The sequence below is a fragment of the Lineus longissimus genome, chromosome 3, assembly GCF_910592395.1.
Source record: "Lineus longissimus chromosome 3, tnLinLong1.2, whole genome shotgun sequence".
In the NCBI taxonomy this organism is placed as follows: Eukaryota; Metazoa; Nemertea; class Pilidiophora; order Heteronemertea; family Lineidae; genus Lineus; species Lineus longissimus.
The window spans coordinates 3,490,166-3,510,265 of record NC_088310.1 but is presented as its reverse complement, the minus strand read 5'-3'; the positions used below and the strand labels follow the sequence as shown (position 1 = coordinate 3,510,265).

At 40.9% G+C, this 20,100-nt stretch overlaps 3 protein-coding genes across 8 annotated transcripts in view; 2 read left to right on the top strand and 1 right to left on the bottom strand.

Moving 5' to 3' along the window:
- The window catches only part of LOC135485403 (calpain-9-like), a 37,095-nt gene extending 32,340 nt beyond the window's left edge, over positions 1–4,755 (top strand). For all 6 annotated transcript variants that reach the window (XM_064767395.1, XM_064767394.1, XM_064767393.1 and 3 more), the window contains 6 exons: positions 277–335; positions 656–724; positions 835–913; positions 1,281–1,397; positions 1,770–1,828; positions 1,963–4,755. In XM_064767395.1, coding sequence (XP_064623465.1) covers positions 277–335; positions 656–724; positions 835–913; positions 1,281–1,397; positions 1,770–1,828; positions 1,963–1,989 — 410 coding nt within the window. In that variant the 3' untranslated portion in view covers positions 1,990–4,755. The remainder of the gene's footprint in view (positions 1–276; positions 336–655; positions 725–834; positions 914–1,280; positions 1,398–1,769; positions 1,829–1,962) is intronic.
- Positions 4,756–6,984: 2,229 nt separating this feature from the next.
- On the top strand, positions 6,985–17,799 carry LOC135485404 (calpain-A-like). The gene is made up of 18 exons (XM_064767396.1): positions 6,985–7,086; positions 8,457–8,661; positions 9,062–9,131; positions 9,470–9,734; positions 10,094–10,274; positions 10,424–10,498; positions 10,803–10,894; positions 11,273–11,350; positions 11,788–11,957; positions 12,323–12,486; positions 12,707–12,930; positions 13,250–13,286; positions 13,645–13,777; positions 15,540–15,667; positions 15,972–16,050; positions 16,337–16,453; positions 16,761–16,813; positions 16,989–17,799. Exons 1-18 carry the CDS (start codon positions 7,061–7,063, stop codon positions 17,013–17,015), a joined length of 2,124 nt encoding a protein of 707 aa, XP_064623466.1. The 5' UTR covers positions 6,985–7,060; the 3' UTR covers positions 17,016–17,799.
- A 726-nt stretch (positions 17,800–18,525) lies between these two features.
- LOC135485104 (UDP-GalNAc:beta-1,3-N-acetylgalactosaminyltransferase 2-like) lies at positions 18,526–20,022 on the bottom strand. Its single transcript, XM_064766845.1, has 3 exons — positions 19,795–20,022; positions 19,579–19,635; positions 18,526–19,112 (listed from the first exon to the last, which is right to left on the bottom strand). The coding sequence occupies exons 1-3, from the start codon at positions 20,017–20,019 to the stop codon at positions 18,984–18,986; spliced, it is 411 nt and encodes a 136-aa protein (XP_064622915.1). The 5' UTR covers positions 20,020–20,022; the 3' UTR covers positions 18,526–18,983.
- Positions 20,023–20,100: the final 78 nt, after the last annotated feature.

The following is a 20,100-nucleotide window of genomic DNA, read 5'->3' as shown; positions in this document are numbered from 1 at the left end:
TCAGAATTTTACAATCGGACAAATATACATTGAATATAGAATTGAACAGTACTTTTGTGTACACCAATGTAGAATACTCAACACCACTGGTGTGTTAAGTTACTGCCGTACAGTAATAACTAGGAGACACATGCAAACATACACGAACGAACCACACCTAAAGACCGTAGTGCTTGTTCATGATTAACATACCATACTAAGAACAATCTGCCAGGGTTTCTGTCTGGGTTCATTGCAACATGTTCGCCTCTAATCTGCGTTTTCTCTCATTTTCAGAATTCAACTTTGGCGGATTCAGTGTGGAGTGCTGCAGGAGTATGGTTGCCCTCATGGATGTATCCTTTTGCCAACATTTCTGCCGAGACAGGTTCTCATGTCGGTAGTGATGTCACCCTAATGCATAAAGCATCGTAGTAACAGGTTCTGCTCTCTGTGACCTTTGTCTCATTGTGAAGGCACTTTCAATATTTCTGAACTGGTACAACATAGAGCATGGAACAGAGAGCAGTTTGATGAACATGATCCATCAACAACTCCACCTTGCAAAAGTGTCACTTACCTGGCATTTGCAGCACCCCTTCAATTACTGACAGAAGTACCTTTCATCCTTGTGCACATATCATGTTGTATGTCTCATTCCTTAACTGGAGTGCAGGTTGATGAGTCTGGCACCCTGGGCTGTGAGGAATTCATCACCCTCTGGGACTACCTGAAATTGTGGAAGGTAAGTAGCATCCATCACCACCTGCGAAAGTCATTTCCCTACTTACTGGGGTTGGATTACTTGAAGTCAATGAAATGACAGTTAATGCAATTGTTTATTTATGTTTCCAGACTGCTTTCAAGCAATTTGATAAAGATAAGAGTGGAAACCTCAGCTCATCTGAACTTCGTCCCTGCCTGAGGAATATTGGTTAGTATTATCAAGAACTAATTGAGACTATATATCGATTCTTGGTATTCAAAAGCGTTGCAGCACGGATGAAATTTTTCCTGCTGTGTCATGGCCAACTGTCGGATGTTTTTTTAAGGCCAAAGCCATCTTCTCTTGAAATTTTGATAGATATACTCTATGGGTCAATTTTCATCATGTTTACTTGTCTGGTTACTGTACAGTGGCAATGTTCATTTCAATTTACTTGTGGCACAGACCAAAACAATGTAGGCCTACACCAATGGCATAGGCCTAAGACCGAAAATGTAATCGTAAGTGCAAAATTGTGCATAATATTTGAAACATTGAGTATAATTTTGTTCATAGCAGTGATTTTCCATTCCAGGTTACACTATCAGCAATGACTGCTTGACCTCGGTTATCTTGAGATACTCCAAGAAAGACGCCTCCATTGAGTTCGATGACTACGTTCTGCTCTGCTGCAGGTTGAGGACAACATTTGGTAAGTTTGGGATATCGAGTATCAAATTACGATACTTCATTCTGATTGATCCTCTTGATGGCGCTGCTAGCATTTATACTTATTGCCTACCAGTTGTGCTGTTGATTTCGTCTGGTGAAAATGAAAATGGAAAGTGACCTTCCAGGTCACATGTGGATCCTGTTGTTATAGTATCTGCTGACATCCAAGCAGTCCAAACTCTTTCACATCTGTGGTCGTTAATCTACGTTTTAAAAAGTCATCTGTTGACTGCCAAGGACGTAGATCTACTTTTTACCTTCAGCTCTCAACTCAACACTTCATTTAACCCACTCTCTTTCCTCCGAATTATTTTTCATTAGCGGTGTTCTAAGTCAATTTTTCTTACTACAGAAACTATCCATGCTATGATGAACAAACATACTGGTCAGCTGGACTTCAACAAGGACCTGGTAAGTTGCTGCTAAATTGTCTTTGTCAATGCTATTCTTGAGTCAAACAATAAAACCATCAAAAAGAAAATGGCATCGACCTTGAAGTGTCCTTCCCAAGATTTATTCTGACACTACATTCTGTTGTTTTCCAGTTCATCAAGACCTGTATCTACTTGTAAACAGCAGTTGACAAAACGCCTGTCTTTACTGGTGATGGAATGGAGATGCTACAGCAGGGGTACGGATGCAATTCGAGAAAGTCATTGGACATTAGACTTTATGACGTCACATTGTCACAATATATTTTGTAGCATTATAGTTCTTCCTTTGATAAGTAGACAGTATTATCTCATTCTTGGGCTCTGGTGTTGGAGAAATGAAACTGGCTTTCTGAGAGGAGTGTTTAATGGGATACAGAGAACTGTAAGAGGTCACTTTAAACAGCGCAGGAACAACTCATATAATGTACATGTACTTGTATTTTTCAAGGTAATTGAGATGATGGCCGGAGTTACCTTTTCCCCAATATCCTGGAGGATAAAGTTGTCAAAATGTTGTCAACTGTTGTGCCCAATTGTGACAACGTCACGTCATAAATCAAGCCACTATAGAAATCACTTTCTTACAGGTGACAAGTCCTCTTTTGTTCAACTCAAGTATATGCTAGATAATCATATATATCACACGTAGTTTCTGTAAGGGTAGGTTAAGGGATACTCCACTTTGCCAGGCACGCCTTGTGTTATAAGGAAATTCTTATATATGCATGTCTTGTTTATGAAGATCTACGTAAATTGCTGTGTTTATATTAGCTGCTGTCATGTCATGTTCTTGTTCATGGGTGATTTAACCCTTTGACACCAAAAGGCATCATAATTATGTTATAAACATCAGAAAATGCCAAAAGTTCAAATACGTAATTTCGATTGCCTTGACTGCTGAGGATGTCTTGAAGTATGAATACTGTAAAAATCTTTGTGTCTGTTTTTGCAATTCACGTAAACCTCCTTAAAAATAGCATTTTTAATTTTGGCTGATTCAGAAATTTCTCTTGGTTTTTCGCAAGTTTTACTGAAAAAAAGTTTTTCGTGAAAATAAAACACTTGAAAAAAATTCGTGTTTTACAGTAGCTGTTTTGTTTGTTTTTGGTGTTGAAGGTAAACATGTGTATAGGCCCACATAATATGTAGCATATTGCTGTTTCATTATCAAGAAACTTCATGTTTAAAATAGTTGTTAGACTTTGTTGAAATGATATTGTAGTCGAAATGTAGTTGATGCCTAGCGTCCTGTAACCGATAGTTAGATCTGATGTTATGTTTATAGCAGTGTTTGAATGTATTTTAGTACGAAAAACCAGACTTACAATGTAAGTATATGTCAAAAGAAGAGTTATTTTAATCTTGATATGAAATATGTTTTAGCTCTCTTGGATGATTTGTTACAATATCTTTGCGATTTAACAACATTTTACCGCACACTTTAGGAAGAAATCCATGAGAATACGCATGATCATCATGATCTTGCCGTGGAAGCAAATTTTTCTTTTTGTTTTCTTTGCCTTATCTAGATCATCATGTTGTAATCAGTTTTGAATCAACCAGTTAATATTAGGGTTGAGTTTGCTTTCGTTTTGGTCACTTTCCACTCATATCAACCATGTAACCTGGAGTCTTTCTATTACATTAACCACAGCTTTGGTTTATTGGTATGTCACTTCTGTCGATTTCATATTGGGGAAATTGAAGAGATTTGACTTCCCTTTCCAGAGCATTTAATGCAGTGGGGCCCTTCAAAACATAACAGTGATTGATTTGCTGGTTGATCCGTAGGAGTCGATCATCACATTTTATAGTGTTAAAAAACTGGAAGTTGGGCTGTTAAGAAAGGTCCCTCTGTATTTCTAATCAAAGCCATTCTGTATTATAAGCATTATTCTTGCTGGTGCTAACTAACCGCTGTATACCTGATAAAGACCCAGTGATAACATCATGTCAAACATTACATATAAGATTAAAGATATTCAGTTTTCCTTCATTAATGAGAGTATTTGGTCCATGGTCCATGCAGACAGAGACTCTGGTTTGTTTTATTGATTTATTATAATAATAATATTGAGTTCTTACATAGCGCTTTTCAAGGTTTCCCTGCTCAAAGTGCTTTTGGGATATCATATTATTATTCAAACATATCATTAGAAAATGTTATTAAGAAAATAACATGAAAACTTAGAAAATGTCTCCGCTGTCAAAACCAGTTTGTCTTAGTATATTCAGCTTCTAAAATAGGCCACCTGCCTTCGACATCATAAATGGCACGATGCACTTCGTACTTAAAAACCTATGGCAGCTAAGATCGCCTGTTGGACCATTACAGAAATTAATTCAAGAAAAGGACAGAATGCTGTCATATCATTTGTGTGTGCAGCCATCAAACTTAGCCGTTTTTAGATTATATCTGCATCACCATAAGTAGCTCTGCAAGCATAACATAATAATTACCCTAGTTCCTTTGTATCATGGTATTGGGTGCTTGTTTAAATTCACCCTGCTCTGTTAATATTTTATGACCATTTTTTGAGGCCTTAGTATTATGATGAACTTATGATGTGAGTAATTACTAAGACATGGCCAAATAGTGACAATATACATGCTCTGTTCATGTAATCATTCATGCAGTTCACGTTTCTCCAGTGGTGTCTGTTCGGAGCAAATAATCTCTGGCTTCACAGGGATTTGAAAGCTTCTGAGGCTGATGACAGGGGCTCTTAACTCACTTGGATGACGATGTACTTGATATTAGTCACAAAAAAGGCTCAGGTAATTTCGCACTAATAAGTTCATTCTTAGCCAGATATTTTAGAAGTACACTCTGTACGTCATATTCTCAAAATATTTTGCATGAATTTTATATATGATACGAATAAAATTTAACTTATGGTCCAACATTGGAAGTTGTTTTCAGTTTTTCTTGAACTAGGAGTCTGGGAAATTCTTGTGACAATAGAACTTGGAAGCACGGTTCTCACAGTACAGACTAGTGTCCTACCCGTGATGGGAAGGTCATGGGTTTGAGGCTAGGCAAGTGCTACTTGCTTCTTTCATCTGACATGAGACGGCCAAGTGAAGTATGTGCGCTCCTTGTTTCCTACAGAAAGGTTTCCGGATAACCCTAAGGGAAATGTGTCTTATTTTCACCATGGTAAACTGACAGAATTTTACCTTTAAGTGAATTGGGACAGTGAAATATTTCACCATGGTGAGCATGGTAAACTGATTTCATTTCACCATGGTAAATGCTGAATTCTCCATGAATCCCAGATCTTTTTCTTGAGGGCACAGAAACGACCAGGTTGTGCATGTCTTCACAAGCATAGCAAGATGATGGCTCCAGATCAAGGGGCCTTGGTGCGTGCAGGAGAGACGGCCAGGTTGTAGGCTACCTCTACCTGTCTTCACTGTCTTCACAAGCCCCTGGTGCAATATAGAGCGACGGTCAAGTACACAAACCTACGTTGCGGTGGAAAACAGAAATGCTAAAAAAGTCGAACTATTCGATTACTTAGAATAGCATCCCGCGAAGTTACTATTTATAGCTCACAAGGTCATTTGCATAAGATATTGATGACGTTTTAGTCACGTGACAGTCAGACATCGACACTTATTTCTACGCATTTGAGCTTATTTCAAAGTCAATTATCTTTGACCCTGCATTGTTTTTAGCATGAATGATACCATAGAGTCAGAGAGAGAAATATTCAGAACAATTATGTAGTATTTCCAACACTCGGACATGTGCCAGATTGAATCTAACTGCCCTAGTTAGAAAGCCTGAATCCATTACGAAACCGCATGTTTGTCCGACATTGCCTGTAATTCAGCGATGGGGAAATAGAGGGCAGCAGCTGCAGTGACGTCATCTTCGCGGAATGCTATTAAAAATTACCCCGTCTTGGGGTGTAATTTTCCCCCCTTTCTAGGGGGGAAACGGGGGACGAGTTATAGTCCATGAAACCCAAACATGGTGCTGACGGTCGTTGCCGATCACAGCTTATCTTTATTCCAACATACTTGCATTCCAGGACCCTTATATACAGTGCAAATTCTCACTGCATTACTGGTGACGTTTTGTGTACGTACTGTGTAGTATTATGGTCAACGGCAGGGGTGCCAGGAGCGGGCTCAGGACAAATAAATATGCGATAGGGTCCGTGTACATTCTCTATACATACATTTGCGTGATTTAAAAGAAAATCAATCCTGGGAGATTCATCAAATTTTACAGAAGTGTAGTCCTATATCTTGTCATTGTCATAAGTGAATTTGAAAAAGTTCCAATGATGATTCAGCGTTTTCATGAGACATGTCAGAGTTTGACACAATACGGGGCCGTGTTAATATACTGCCCGTGAGAGAATATTTTGAAAAAGTCTTCAGAGAGTGTGAGTAACAGACAAGAGTTTGTCAATTTGACACATACAAACTCTCCGATTTTCAGGACCCCAGCGTCGCCCTTTTCTCTTCAACTCAGCTGCGGAATGTCTAAATCTCACAATTGAGTAAAAAGAAGGGAACGTTGATGGAGAAGGAGGCGATCGCGTCAAGAGAAATATTCTATGGATCCACGCAAGGAGGTTTTTAAACTTCCTTGATCCAAGGAAGGTTAACTCAAGATGATTAATGATATGATAAGCGTCCATTATTTGTCCACGCATTGCCTTCCCCCCCCCCCCCCCCCCACACAACTATTTTGAAAAGGTTGGTGATTCCAGAGGTTGTTAAGTCTAAAGAAGTCCGTGGCTGATACTACCTTCACCAACGGTGTAAAAACTGTGCTGCGGCGAATTCTAGATGACAGCCCGGCACAATGTGTCTAATTACAACGCAGTGGCTGCTTCACCCAGGGTAAACGAGGCAAAAGTTGTTTATAAGTACACGTAGTTCTGATTGAGTAACCATGGCAATGGTTACTGATGATCTTAGGATATTAATAATCAAGGTGAGATATTCGTCACAACTGCTATCGCCACACGCACGCACAATGGCTTTACGGTTGAATAACGATCCACAGCTTGGTGTGTTGGCATTACGTTACCGTGAATTGTGCGGTCCCTTAAGGCCAGATAAGTGGTGTCCCTGTGCACGTCTCTGCACAACCAACACAGCCAGCCAGGAACAGGGTTGGTCTATTTCCAAGTTTAGGAGGACACTGATACATGTAGTTCTATCTCTTTTCTAACTTAATCTCAAAATGGGTTTTGGAAATTTGTTTAAGAGGTGAGCGGAGTTTACATTTACATTTTGTGGTGGTGGGAGAGAGCTTTAGCAATTTTTACTTAAGGGACTTTGTCCAAAAACACATCTATGTTTTGGTGTTAAAAATGTTCGGGACATCAGTGTGCACGGTCTTGTACATAGGCCTATCGGGCAGGTGTCAACACGGGGCGTTTCCCGTGTTGTCCTTCACCCTGAATGGCATTGTGTGTCCAAATACCTTTGGTGTGCTATTGCTTATCATAATGTTGTAACGTTAGATAAGACAATGGAGTATATGAATATATAAGGTATAAACTGTGAATAGAAGTACATTATTATTATCCGTAGTAAAAAATAAGGCGGCGTTGGACTCGTCTTTGCCTGACTTTGCCAACTTCGACGACCTTCAAAATAGGCTTCGTCAGTTCTGAGAGAGGTTGCCGCGACCTTATCTTTAAAGGGTCGTCAAATTATTTTCATAGTTTTGAGGAAAGTACGGGTTAAAAATCTTCTATTGCCGTATTACACATAAGAACAGGCATATTTCAATGTCAGTCACTTTTTTTCGGCCGACAAAATTCCTCAACAATAACATTATAATGATATCACATTTTACTTTAATCTGTGAAATATTTCATTCTTTTATGAGGAAATATATGTGCGTGTATGTACATGTATTTCTCTAATTGTATAGGCCAATGGTTTGTTTGTTGAATAATACGTCAAGCGTCCAGTTTAAAGTAATGTCAACTAGGGAGTGTCCTTGACTTGATCATCAACCGTAGCTAGCAAGGCCCTTTGTCTTATTCTAAGCCATCAAAGCACAAAACACATTAGATGCTAATCTTGCACGGCCTTGAGAATTTTAAATGGGTTATCGGCAAGAACAAGGGGGTAAGATTGGTGGTTTCTTTGACTTGTGATAAATCTTCCTGACACAAGCACGAATAGTGCCGATGATGTACATGTATTGTAATTAGAATTACTGAACAGCTGTACATGTATTTCCACCCCAACCACTAGTTCGTGCATAGGCCTATATTGAAAAAAATGCATGCTATGAAGGTGCAAGTCCAATAATTTTGTTTCACCATGTGTGTATGTAGGCCCTACAGTAGATTGTAGGCCTAGTTTGTCACCGTTTAACGATTACAGTAATGGGTCGAATAACGTTGTTACATTACAAAATTTGTATTTGTCATGTATTCTGTTACCAATTAACTATGAAGCAGATCATTGGCTATTGAGACCAATACATGTACATGTACATGTAACAACAAGTCAACATGATGTTATGAGCTAACATGCTTTCTAACAACCAGACCCTGATGTCTTGAAAAACAGTTTCATATTTAAATCTTCCGTTTTCATTGTGTAATTTCTCTTAAAAGGAGCAAGCCCAAGGCTTCTACCAGGGCTAGAGTTGAGGTTGCGCCTCCAACCCGAGGTTACAGTGGCAAACAGAACTATGATGACATCGTTGCTGCTTGCCGGGCAAGTGGCCAACTCTGGGAGGACCCCGAGTTTCCAGCAGACGATAAGTCAATTTTCCCATCGATCCAGATGCCACAGTCGCCACATTGGAAGCGACCCTCGGTAGGTAAAAATAAACTATAAATACGGCTCTTCGTCGTCCTCAAGTTGTAAAAATCATGGAAGCGCCTGCATGCACCGTGCGTGTCTGAAAGACAGCGGGGTTCCCCTTTCAAAGTCTGGGTCCTTGCACTGGCTTCGGTTATCTGCATGGATCAAGCAATGGATGGGAGTCATTTCGAAAACAGCGTATCTTCTTTTGAATGGGCGAGCATTAGATCGTTTAATTTGAGTTGAACAGTGGGCCATCAAAATGTGTTTAATTCGTAAAATACAACCACAACGAGGATCGTAAAAAAATTTCTAACCTCTTTTCCATCGATTATTTGTTTCATATATTCTTGCAACAAACACCTCTCAGTAATAATTGTAAAATGACCATCTTCTCATTTTACTTTGCCAGGAAATCTGTTCAGATCCTCAGTTGTTTGTTGGCGGTGGTAGCCGTTTTGATGTCATGCAGGGAGCTCTCGGTAAGTCAGTTTTATGGCCCTGGCTCCGCATACATAGAGTTCGTCTTGTCACATACATGTATAACGCTTTCATTTCCACTAGAACGGATACACATAAGAATTACGATGACTTTTTTTTCACTCTAACGTCTTTTCATGTTTCCAACCCGAAGTCTGGGGTTCACTGATCTCTCGCTCTCCTCTACCACAACTGTTTCAAGGCGGTGACGGCGAGAGGAACCACTGATCCCCTATCCTCAGGAGGCACTTTGGGGCTTAAGGATAGTATCAGGCACTTTGGGGCTCTGGGATGGTCATTCATGATAAAAACTACATCCCTCCCTTCCATTCTTCTCCAGGCGACTGCTGGCTGTTGGCCGCCGTAGCCTCCCTCTCCCTCCACGACGAGCTTCTTCAGAAGGTCATCTCACCCGAACAGGACTTCAGCACCGGTTGCATCAAGTTTAGCTTCTGGCAGTACGGAGAATGGAAGGACGTCTTGGTCGACGACAGGCTACCCATAAGGTACACAGGGAAACAGGACAGACCAATGGACCTCATTTTCATGCATTCTGACCAGCACAACGAATTCTGGTCCGCACTATTGGAGAAAGCATATGCCAAGTGAGTACAAAAATGTATAATGTTTCAAGATTTTACAATATAGGTTTTGAAATTTAATCTTTATCGGCAATTCTCTTCACAATAATGCCATTTCCGATTACCATGTTTGGGCCATTTGCATTTGTCATTTTGGAAACGAAAATGGGGTAAATCTGACATAGATTTCGATTACAGTGGTACTTCTATATCACTAGCGAAAATCGTTATTAGAGATAACATTGGTGAGACGCTGCATGTGGCTGCACAAAGTGGCGAGTTGGCACATTAATCTCCTGGCCACCTAAATTCAAGGCCAAGATGTCTCTTTAAACTAACAAAAGTGACCTACGACTTATTGTTTGCATCTATCCATTCCTCAGATTGAACGGTAGCTATGAGAACCTGAAAGGAGGTCAGACCAGCGAGGCGATGGAGGATTTCACAGGGGGCGTAACCGAAGTCATCAACATTAAAGGTGGAAAAGCCCAGCCCGACTTGTTCAACATTATGAAGAGAGCAAACGATAGGCGATCCTTGATGGGATGCAGTATAAATGCTAAGGTAATGTAGGACGAAGGCCTGTAAAATCATTCAGCGACTTTAGCGGCTCATTTGAGAAAAAGGCCCTGACTGAACAAAACAAAAACCGTTTCGGCACCCAGAATTGTCTTTTATTCCCAAACAATGTTTTCTATACCTTGCTTTTTCAGCCCGGTGAAGTTGAAGCCAAAGGAGACATGGGACTGGTTATGGGCCATGCTTACAGTATTACTAACGTGGTTAAGGTGAGTATGGACTTAATTACCGCATGGAGTGCTCGCCCATCTTGGTTACCTTTTTAGAACACCCTGGAAGGCCAAATAAAGTACTTTTGAACACGTACAGGTATACGAAGCATAGCTGATCGTCAGTTGAGCTAAACACCGGGATGTTTGAAATTTGGACTCGCTCTGAGCAAAATGCCAGAATTATCAATAGTTTATTTTGCATCAATATTATTTCTATTCACTCTAATGATAAACTTTATGTTATTTGATATCATATTTAATCATATTAAATGTAATTTATTTACGGCTGTTTCTCTTTTAGGCAACTTTGAGGAATGGCCAGCAGGTTGAACTGGTTCGAATCCGCAACCCGTGGGGTAACGAACGTGAGTGGGAAGGTGCATGGGGAGATGAGTAAGTGTTTCACTGCTTTGAATTTGTTGTTGATTTAGAGTGCAGGCCGAGAATTCATGATATCATGTCCGGGGAAAAAAGATACATGTACATGTATATGCAAAGACATACGGCCGTTGGTTTCGATAAGACATGCGACTCAATTCGTCAATCTAAAGCAACGGACTTCACAATGAATACACAATGAAATATTCAATGATGGTGCAAAGATCTGCGGTCATTGCTTTCGATAGACCGGCATGTATCCTTACAAATCCTTGGATGACAGAGAAGTACATTTCGTCCTGAAGGTCTCGGTCTGTGTAACGACAGTGTTTTGAGGGTAACTTACCATTTCTCTCAGGCTTTGAATTACATGTTTCTCTCTTATTTTCCCAGCTCTAAAGAATGGAAGATGATGCCTGAAGAGGAGAAGAAGAGCATTGGAATAAGTTACGACGACGATGGTGAATTCTGGTAAGTGTCATACGAGTTCAACCTCAGCACGCAGAGGAGCTCATTGCCTCGCCAGTGGACGCTTAAGACTTCTTAATTTCGTTTTTGAGACGCTGGGCAAGATCTCCACTCAGCGGCACCATGTGACAAAAGTACTTGGATAAGCAATTAGAGCGGACATTTAAAGCACATATTGGTGCATAGAACCCACACATAGGTTGTTTTCCATAGTTTACATAAAAATAGCCATTTTATTTCACTCTTTAAAGGACTTATTTGATATAAAACGTACATGTATATATCGCTAAAGAATTTGGTCGGAATACAATGAAACAGCTAGGTCGGCCTGCTGGTTGTCCTTGCCTGATTGCGAATTACTCCTCCCTGCTTTTCCTGGTATAAGGTCCCGTACTTTTCACTGAGAATGCATGTATTGAGATACCAATTCTATATTTTAGGATGTGCTACCAAGATTTCATCAAATACTTCCAAAAGGTGGAGCTGTGCGCTCTGGGTCCCGACTCGGCAAAAAATGACGACCCAAAGGGAAAGAAGATTAGATGGGAGGCCCACGAGGAGTCTCACTCATGGGCGAATGTCACTGCTGGTGGTTGCCGTAACTTCCCAGGTTTGTGATTTGCAGTTTTGTTACATCTTTTGTTGGGTCGAGTTCACATTGACACTATTGTGACGCCACGTTTAACATGTCACAACAGTGAATTGAAGAACGATCTACACGTAGTCGTTTCTAAAGAGCGTTCTACATAGGACCAGAATCTTTTAATATCATTGGAAGATTCATGATGTCAGTTTTCACCCTAATGTCGTGTAATGTCTTCTAGTCGGATTCAATGAACGAACATGACATGTAAAATCGTAAGTCTGATTTTAACCCAACATTACAAACTACTTGATACTGTTATTTTTCGTAAAGCGAGTCTGTATCTATATAGCGGATATCGTAGTTCGTAACTCTCATTTCCTCTCATTTAGATACCTTCTGGGCTAATCCTCAAGTTTATATCAAAGTCGAGGACCCCGACGAAGATGATGATCAGGACACAAGCACTATCATCATTGGCTTAATGCAGAAGGACCGCAGGAAGAAGAAACAGGAAGGAGGTGGCATGCGAACAATCGGATTCGCCATTTACCAGGTATAACAAACCTCCAAACTGCAAAATAGGTCATTTGCATGCTCCTTTAATGTATGATATCCACGATGAAAGCGAATCGAAAATAATGTAATTTTTTTCTTACGAAATCGTTTCGGCACTGTAATATCAATGGATAAGCATACGGCGTCGTCTGTTTACCCTCACTGTTTCCAGCTCTCAGAGTAGGATTTAGAACTTCAGCTAGTTGTATTATTTCCAGGTGCCAGACGAATATTTGACAACCCCACCTAGTCCCTTACCAAAGGGATTCTTCCTGGAACACAAAGCCTACGCACGGTCTAGCTCCTTTATCAACTCCCGTGGCATCTGCAACCGATTCAAAGTCCCACCCGGAAATTACGTCATTGTCCCCTCCACATTCAAAGCCAATGAAGATGCGAACTTCCTGTTGAGGATCTTCTCGGAGAAGGAACACCATTCTGTGTAAGTTCGCCATGCAGTCTTGAGGAACTTTAATAGACTCATTGAAGGGGCACTCCGTTCGTATTTACTGGCAGCTCAGAAAATAAAAAATGCACTTACTTTAATAGTGCCGCAGCGCAGTTACCATGCAATTGGAAATTTTCAAATTCAATTACAAACTTCAAATTTTAAACGAACGGCGGAGGCCTTTAATAGACTCCTTGATATTCGTGGTGTTCAATGCAAAACCGGTTTATCATACTGTCTGTTGCATTGCTGATTGTCACAAAACAAATGTACGTGTTAGCCACATTTGTTATTGCTCCTATTCTTTTTCCAGGCCGATGGACGAGGAAAGCGGAATGCATGAAATTGACGTAAATACTCCTCAGATCTAGATACATTCATTTTTTATACTAAAGTAGAGGTGAACCGACAGCCCGCTATTAAAACCCGTTGTTGTAGTCACCAACCACCTGTTGCTGGATATGAGACAGACCATCCAGCAGAAAGTTGCTCTGGGCTGTTCCAGTTAGACTCCCGGGCAGTCCATTTGTTTCCTCCTATTCAAACAGTCTCATACGCTGAGGGACGAGGCCGGTTCACTGCATCCGGAGTGTAGTTCTAGTAAGCCGGCGATTTCCCCATGGACAGGACAATGATTCCCACGAAATAGCTTGTCGCTTGATCTTGTTGCCGAGATTACTTTCATATAAAACTTCATTCCTTTCGCAGCAAAAAGATAAGACTCCCGCAGAGGTGGCCCAAGCTGCGGAATTCCACCGGATCTTCCTGAAGGTGGCTGGAGAGGACGAAGATATGGATGCCAAGGAGCTGATGGCGCTTCTAAATGCTGTCTACAAGAAACGTGAGTTTATCAATTTAACATCTTTTATAAAAGAAGCCCAATTATTCGGAAGTGTATAAAACCATATCATAAGGGTTATGACACTACCGTACTTGTAATGTCAGCACTCGATTAAGAGGCATATCGGGTGGGCCACAAAATTGAGTACCCTATCAAATATGGAATTGTATAGGCTACAGCTTTTACAACTCCTTGGGGCATATAGGTCAAACACAAATCCTCTCCGCTGTCTTCTGTCCTTGGCTCCTCTCTCCAGGTTGTCCAACTTCAACCCCACGGACTTCGCCTTTGTCGCAGTGGATGTTTTTCAGGCTGCCCGTGGTCTGCCCCTGTTTTGTTTTCCTGAGGATGTCGGCTCAAGGCGTGAAAACCACAGGAAGTTGAAATGTTATTGTTCTGTAATGAATAAATGCAGTGTTTCGTTGGAGCGGGGGGGGGGGGGGTCGTTGTTATCAAGATATTCCCTAATGATAAGAAGAATGGAAATTTAGGCCAGGGTGCGAGCCAGCTTTGTTTAAAGACATAGACCGTGTGTTGAGCTCGGCCTGAACTCTTAACTGCGAGGTACGGGCCAAAATAACGTAATGATGCGCACTGGCATGATCTTTCGCTGTCTCAAATATAATATGGTACTGACCACGTTTGATGGGCCCCTTATGACCTCTTCAAATTAGATTTACATGCCTTTAAGTTCGTCGTTCAAAAGTTTGTGAAAAACGGGCTAAAGACGCAGCTTTTGTCATACCCACGTGTACGACAGTTCAAAACGCGACTCAATAATGCTGATTTTCAACTCATTTCCCCTCTAGATGGTTCAAATGGTAAGTATTGCCTGTAAAGTAATACATTGGTGGTAATCATTTTCCGTTAACATTTTGAGACACGGAGGGTTATTACGTTCATTTCACTTTTATAGGGTCAGAGATGTATTCATTTCTTCACCCAACCATTGTCTTTTTACATGAAACGAATAAAGAAAGAACAAACCAATCGGGCTGCTGGACCTGCAGCCAAGAAGGGTATAAGTATCTAGAGCAACGATGCTTTTTATGCCGGAATATAATCTGACCATATAGAAGTGAAAGGGAGGGTTTATATTTGCTAACTATTATAAAAGCACGTTTTAAAAAGTGATAACATCAAACTTTGGAGACGGCCATCTGTAAGACAGATTGTTAAGCCGGTTTTTTGGCTTGAGAGACCGATGGTCTATAAGAGTGCAATCGAACCATAAATCTGGTTTGGTTTTTCAGTTTACTTATTTCTGATGCATTGCGTAGCCTAGCCAATAACGTAGGCCTAATTCATTTTCGGAACTAACAGATTTTCAAGGCTAACATTGTTGAAGGTTTTGGGGTTAAATTAATTCGGTTGTGCACTTTCGAAACTAACGGTGAGGTACCACGTAGGCTACGTGTAACTTAGAATCGCATTGTTGATCGACGCGCTGCATATGATTGTGAGGGGAGCATCTTCTGAATATTCGCCATAAAATAGGGGGCGCGAGTATCATACGCGAGAGGTGTTCATCAGATGTGGGCTCTACGAACTCGCCATTCGAGCTTTTTGTTCCCCCACCTATACATAAGGTGCACAGTAATTTGAACCCGGTATACATGCTATCCCCGTACTTAAAAATGCACGTGGATAAAACATATTGAAACAGAATTAAAACATACCAAACGAAATCCAGGGATAAACAGGAAAGAAAAAAACACAATCTTAGCAACAATTATATACATATGAAATTTGGCATTTTCAGAATTTGACTTTGGCGGGTTCAGCCTGGAGACGTGCCGGAGTATGGTCTCTCTCATGGATGTGGACGAATCCGGAAAGCTGGGCTGTGAGGAGTTCGTGGACCTTTATGAGCTCATCACTCTTTGGCAGGTATGGGTATTTGGCTACATCCATTTATACATGAACGTCGTATATGATACTGTGTTGAAGGGTATTTTACCATTGATAAACCAGTTTGATAACCAGTATACATATCATTTTGTGAAAAGTGGAAGAGCAGAGCAATTTTGGGCTCAGTGAAATCGTCCAAATGCCGCATTGTCTTCCCCCGAGGAAGCAGGAGGTGTTGCGGTTCTGCCAAATGGACAAGGCCTGTCGATGAGTTCTATATCAAAAGATGATGTCGACAGGTGTTTCTTACCTTTTTCTTAGTCTCTTTACTGCTCACTTGCAGAGGGCGTTCCGGAAATATGACGAGGACAGAAGCGGGAAACTTGCCTCAATTGAACTTCGAAATGCCCTCAGGGATATCGGTGAGTTTTCCAACGTTTTTCACAAAACGCCGTACACGTGCGTATGCTCCAAACACGCCACAGACTACTACAAATACCGTGACCTACTTAAGAAGCGGTGGCTGGCCCGGTCTATAACCGAAGTCATCATAAGTACTCGTTACGTGGAATCCCCATAAACGGAGGAAACAGTAATCATGTGTAATCTATTGAATTGTTGTAGGCTACGAATCTCCAGATGGAAAACTAACAAACCTACATCATCAGAATTATCATCGACTTTAAATCTGTTTTGTCTACCTTACAGGTTTGACGGTGAGCAACGCAGCCCTGCATTGTTCAGTTCTGAGATTTGCCTCGAGTGATGGCGAGATCGAGTTTGATGACTATATCCTCCTGTGCTGTCGACTCCGGACCTGTTTCGGTAAGACTTCCGTCAGAGATATGACTGACTGCAGGGGGGTAGGCCTTCCCATGACTGCAGACCTGATAATTTTCAATTTCCGAAACCCCCGTTTTTTTGCAAATCCGCGAAAATAAAGACGCCAGCCAAAAATTCGTTTTATCTGTAATTCAAATCATTGAGATATTGAGCAAGGGGTTTCTAGTGTTCATTAAAACTCAAACGTGTAGAACCCTAATTTATCTACAGTGAGAAGATAAAATACCGTACTCAATGCACCGTTCTGTTTATGGACACATGCCTTAAAATTATTTCATCTTATTTCTAGAAACGATCCAGGCCATGAAGCGAGGCGGCCAGTTAGGTCTCGACAAAGAACTGGTGAGTATTTCATGTTGTAACAGTCGTTACAGTTATACACGGTGTAAAAAATAAGCTAGCTTCTTTAAAAAAAATGTTTTTTAAATATTCAAAGATGCAGTAGTATTATTTTCATATGGGATGTTATCATGTACCTTTGAAGCAATGCATAAAACTTGTATCTCTGATATTTCAGTTCATCAAGACCTGTATCTACTTGTAAGAACAGACAACAAAAATGAATAACAGGTGACGAAAGGTTCGTCACAGGGTCGAACAAATCTTATAGGCCATTTTAAAGTCACCTGCATAGAGGAGGAGGGACTCTAGTTCGGCGTCTAGCATAAGAGAGGTTCTACAGCTGCACGAAAACTAGAGAGAGTTTACTTCACGTATTCTTTCGATTTCGGAAGTGAGCCGATAACTGAACTCATTACGGAATTTACCGTTTCGTGAATTTCCTCCAACCGTATACTATATTGGGAAAACATAACTTTTAATGACATTACTAAGAATCGATGTATTTTATGAAGTGTAATCTTGATGATAACGGCGGTATTTGAGTGTCCCAACAGAAACGCAGACTTGACCAATGAAAATGTACTGGTATATGAAAGAGCCTCAGCATGGCAATACAGAAATCATGCATAATGTTTGGGAATCTCAACCTGGAATCTCAAGTCTGGTCCATTTGCCTCTGATGGGAGAGCATGCCCATGACATCGCACGGATTTCCTTTGAGGGGTCGTTTTTACAAAAATGGTGGAGCCATTTACGGTCAATTTTTGATAGGAAGGTTGCATGAAACCGCCAGTCAACCGCCGTCTAAAATTGTGCCTCATTTAAAATGTTCTTTTACTCGTGAACAAGTTTTTATCTACACTAATAATGCTCTGCATGCAATTGTGTTTGCAATATGGTTTCAATATACATGTGGTATGTCATTTATCCTATTCTAATAGACAAATCAATGTACTGGTTACTGTTTAATCAAAAATAAATTAACTTTAAAAACGAATGCGTTGTTGTATGTTAACATCTTGACCCGGTATAGAACCTTATAACATATACAAGAGGGCCAGAGACTTTCTCCAGAGGGACAGTTTCTACTTCCACACCAGATTTGACAGGGCAGGAATCCTTTGATGCGCACTAACACAAGTGTTAAAACATTGCAACGATGCCATGCAAGTCACTGCTAAAATGCGTCTCCATTTCTCGGTGGTCTGCTTTGCAGACGATGTGCTCTATTACCAAATGTTTCTTCTCATGAGGCACACTGATCAGACCACTGTTCACTGGCGTGAACACTAAGGTCAGTTTGCGAGCAAAGATGTTGGCCAACCATGGACAAAGTCACTATCAGCCATACGGGAGCCAAGTCCGAGGACAGTTTGGGACCAAGCTGTCAACAGTATTCGCTCCACCACAGCCTGAGTGAGACATTGTCCACGGTTCACCTTGGATCGCAAATTCACCTGTGTCTGCTTTAAAGTAACATCGTGATATGCAGCATGGAATGATTTGGCCCATATATTGGCTTCGGTCCACTGTAGTCTGATTGTGACATCGTACAATGCCGAACCATTGTTAGTCTGAGCCTGTACCCGCGGACCAAGGGGGCTAGAGGGTTCACATTGACTGGTGCTGAAGTTCATTGATGACAGACAAGAATAAAGATAAAAATATTATTATAGTATGGTAATGAACATCCATTTATTACGAACCGCAAGTTAGATTACAAAACACAATCACAAAGAAACAACCACAGCTATATATTACATCAAAATCCCAGACAAGGCGGTAGTCGAAATCGGCAGGTTTCCCCGGTTTTGGCGACAACTCGCCGTCGGGGGATCCTTGCCTGGGTGGTTGCGCCGAGGACCTTCTCGGATTATTAGACATTGGCAAGACTACAAGTCTTTCCCATACTGAACTTCCGGCGGCATTGTCTCCGTAGCCTCCGCCGAGCAATGTCAATACATTCAGGGTCAAGATGGTCTTTCCTGTCATCTCTCTAAACTCCAATCACTGTATTGGAGTACATAACGAGACTAATGTCCAGCTAATGTGGAGCTCTTGTCCACCTGGCCTGAACCACAGGCAAAAACTGATTCATCAATGGCTTAAAGCCTATAATGTGTTCATTCTCGTCCACACCCATGACCTATTTTCTAACTACATGTAGTCATCATACACAGCCACAAGGGTTTCCACATTTCATCTTATTCTGCCAAGTCCTATTCAACTCATAAAAAGAAAGCTCTGGCAAACTGAGGCTGCCTGGTCCACACTTCTTCTCACATAACCAGAGGTCATCCTGCAATGAAAGAGCAGTCAGAACTTCAAAGCTCATGACACATGCCATGCTTAACTCGGATACAGACAGGTTCATCAGATTGGTTTTCCATAAGTTTCAGAAGTTCTTAAACTTGGTTTTCGATAGGTTTCAAAACTTCTTTAGCTCGGCTTTCAATAAGTCTTAAATGTTCTAAGCACAGGAAATATTACATGACTGGTAGATATTTCATGATGACATCAGCACTACTATTGGCTTGTCGTATATGAGGTGACCTACATGTGGTATGTGAGCCATAGACTCATGAAATCCATACAATAGTGTATTGATGCATTATCTGCTAAGCACGTAATTTTTCATTTCTTTGTTATGGAAGAGGTTTTAACACTCACATGTGGCTTAAAACCAGCAGTCAGCATTGGAGTTGTCAATACTACATTCAAATTGGAGGAACAGTTTAGGAAATGTGATTTACCCAATAACTTACATCAATTTTATCTGGATGGACAGCTGCAAGCCAGATTCCCATGGACACATCTTCACCCTGAAATAATCACTCCATAGAATAATAACATTGACATTTTTCGTAAATTTCTGAAAGAACTACTTGCGGTGTACAAAGTAAAACTGCTTAGATTTATCAGTGAAAGCTTATTTATCTTGTCAAAGGTTTCACAAGCATTGTCTTGTTTCTTTCTCTCACCTGATAATGAGTTAGATATTCAGCATTTTTAGCCAACCACTGGACGACATCTCCACTGACCACATAACCGGAGCCACAGGCAAACGGAGGGTATGTTGCTGCCTCGTACTTGGTCTCACGCCACTTGCCCGTTGTATCTAATGACCAGTAGTAGCGGAATCTGGAGAAGGGGATAAAAGTTTCGTAATTTCTGAGGAGAGAGCAGGGGAGATAGTGGGACTGCATGAATTGAATAGGTTGTACGCGAAATCTGCGAGAAAAAAAACCTTCGCGAAAATATGTCGGTTAACAGTATACATGTACATG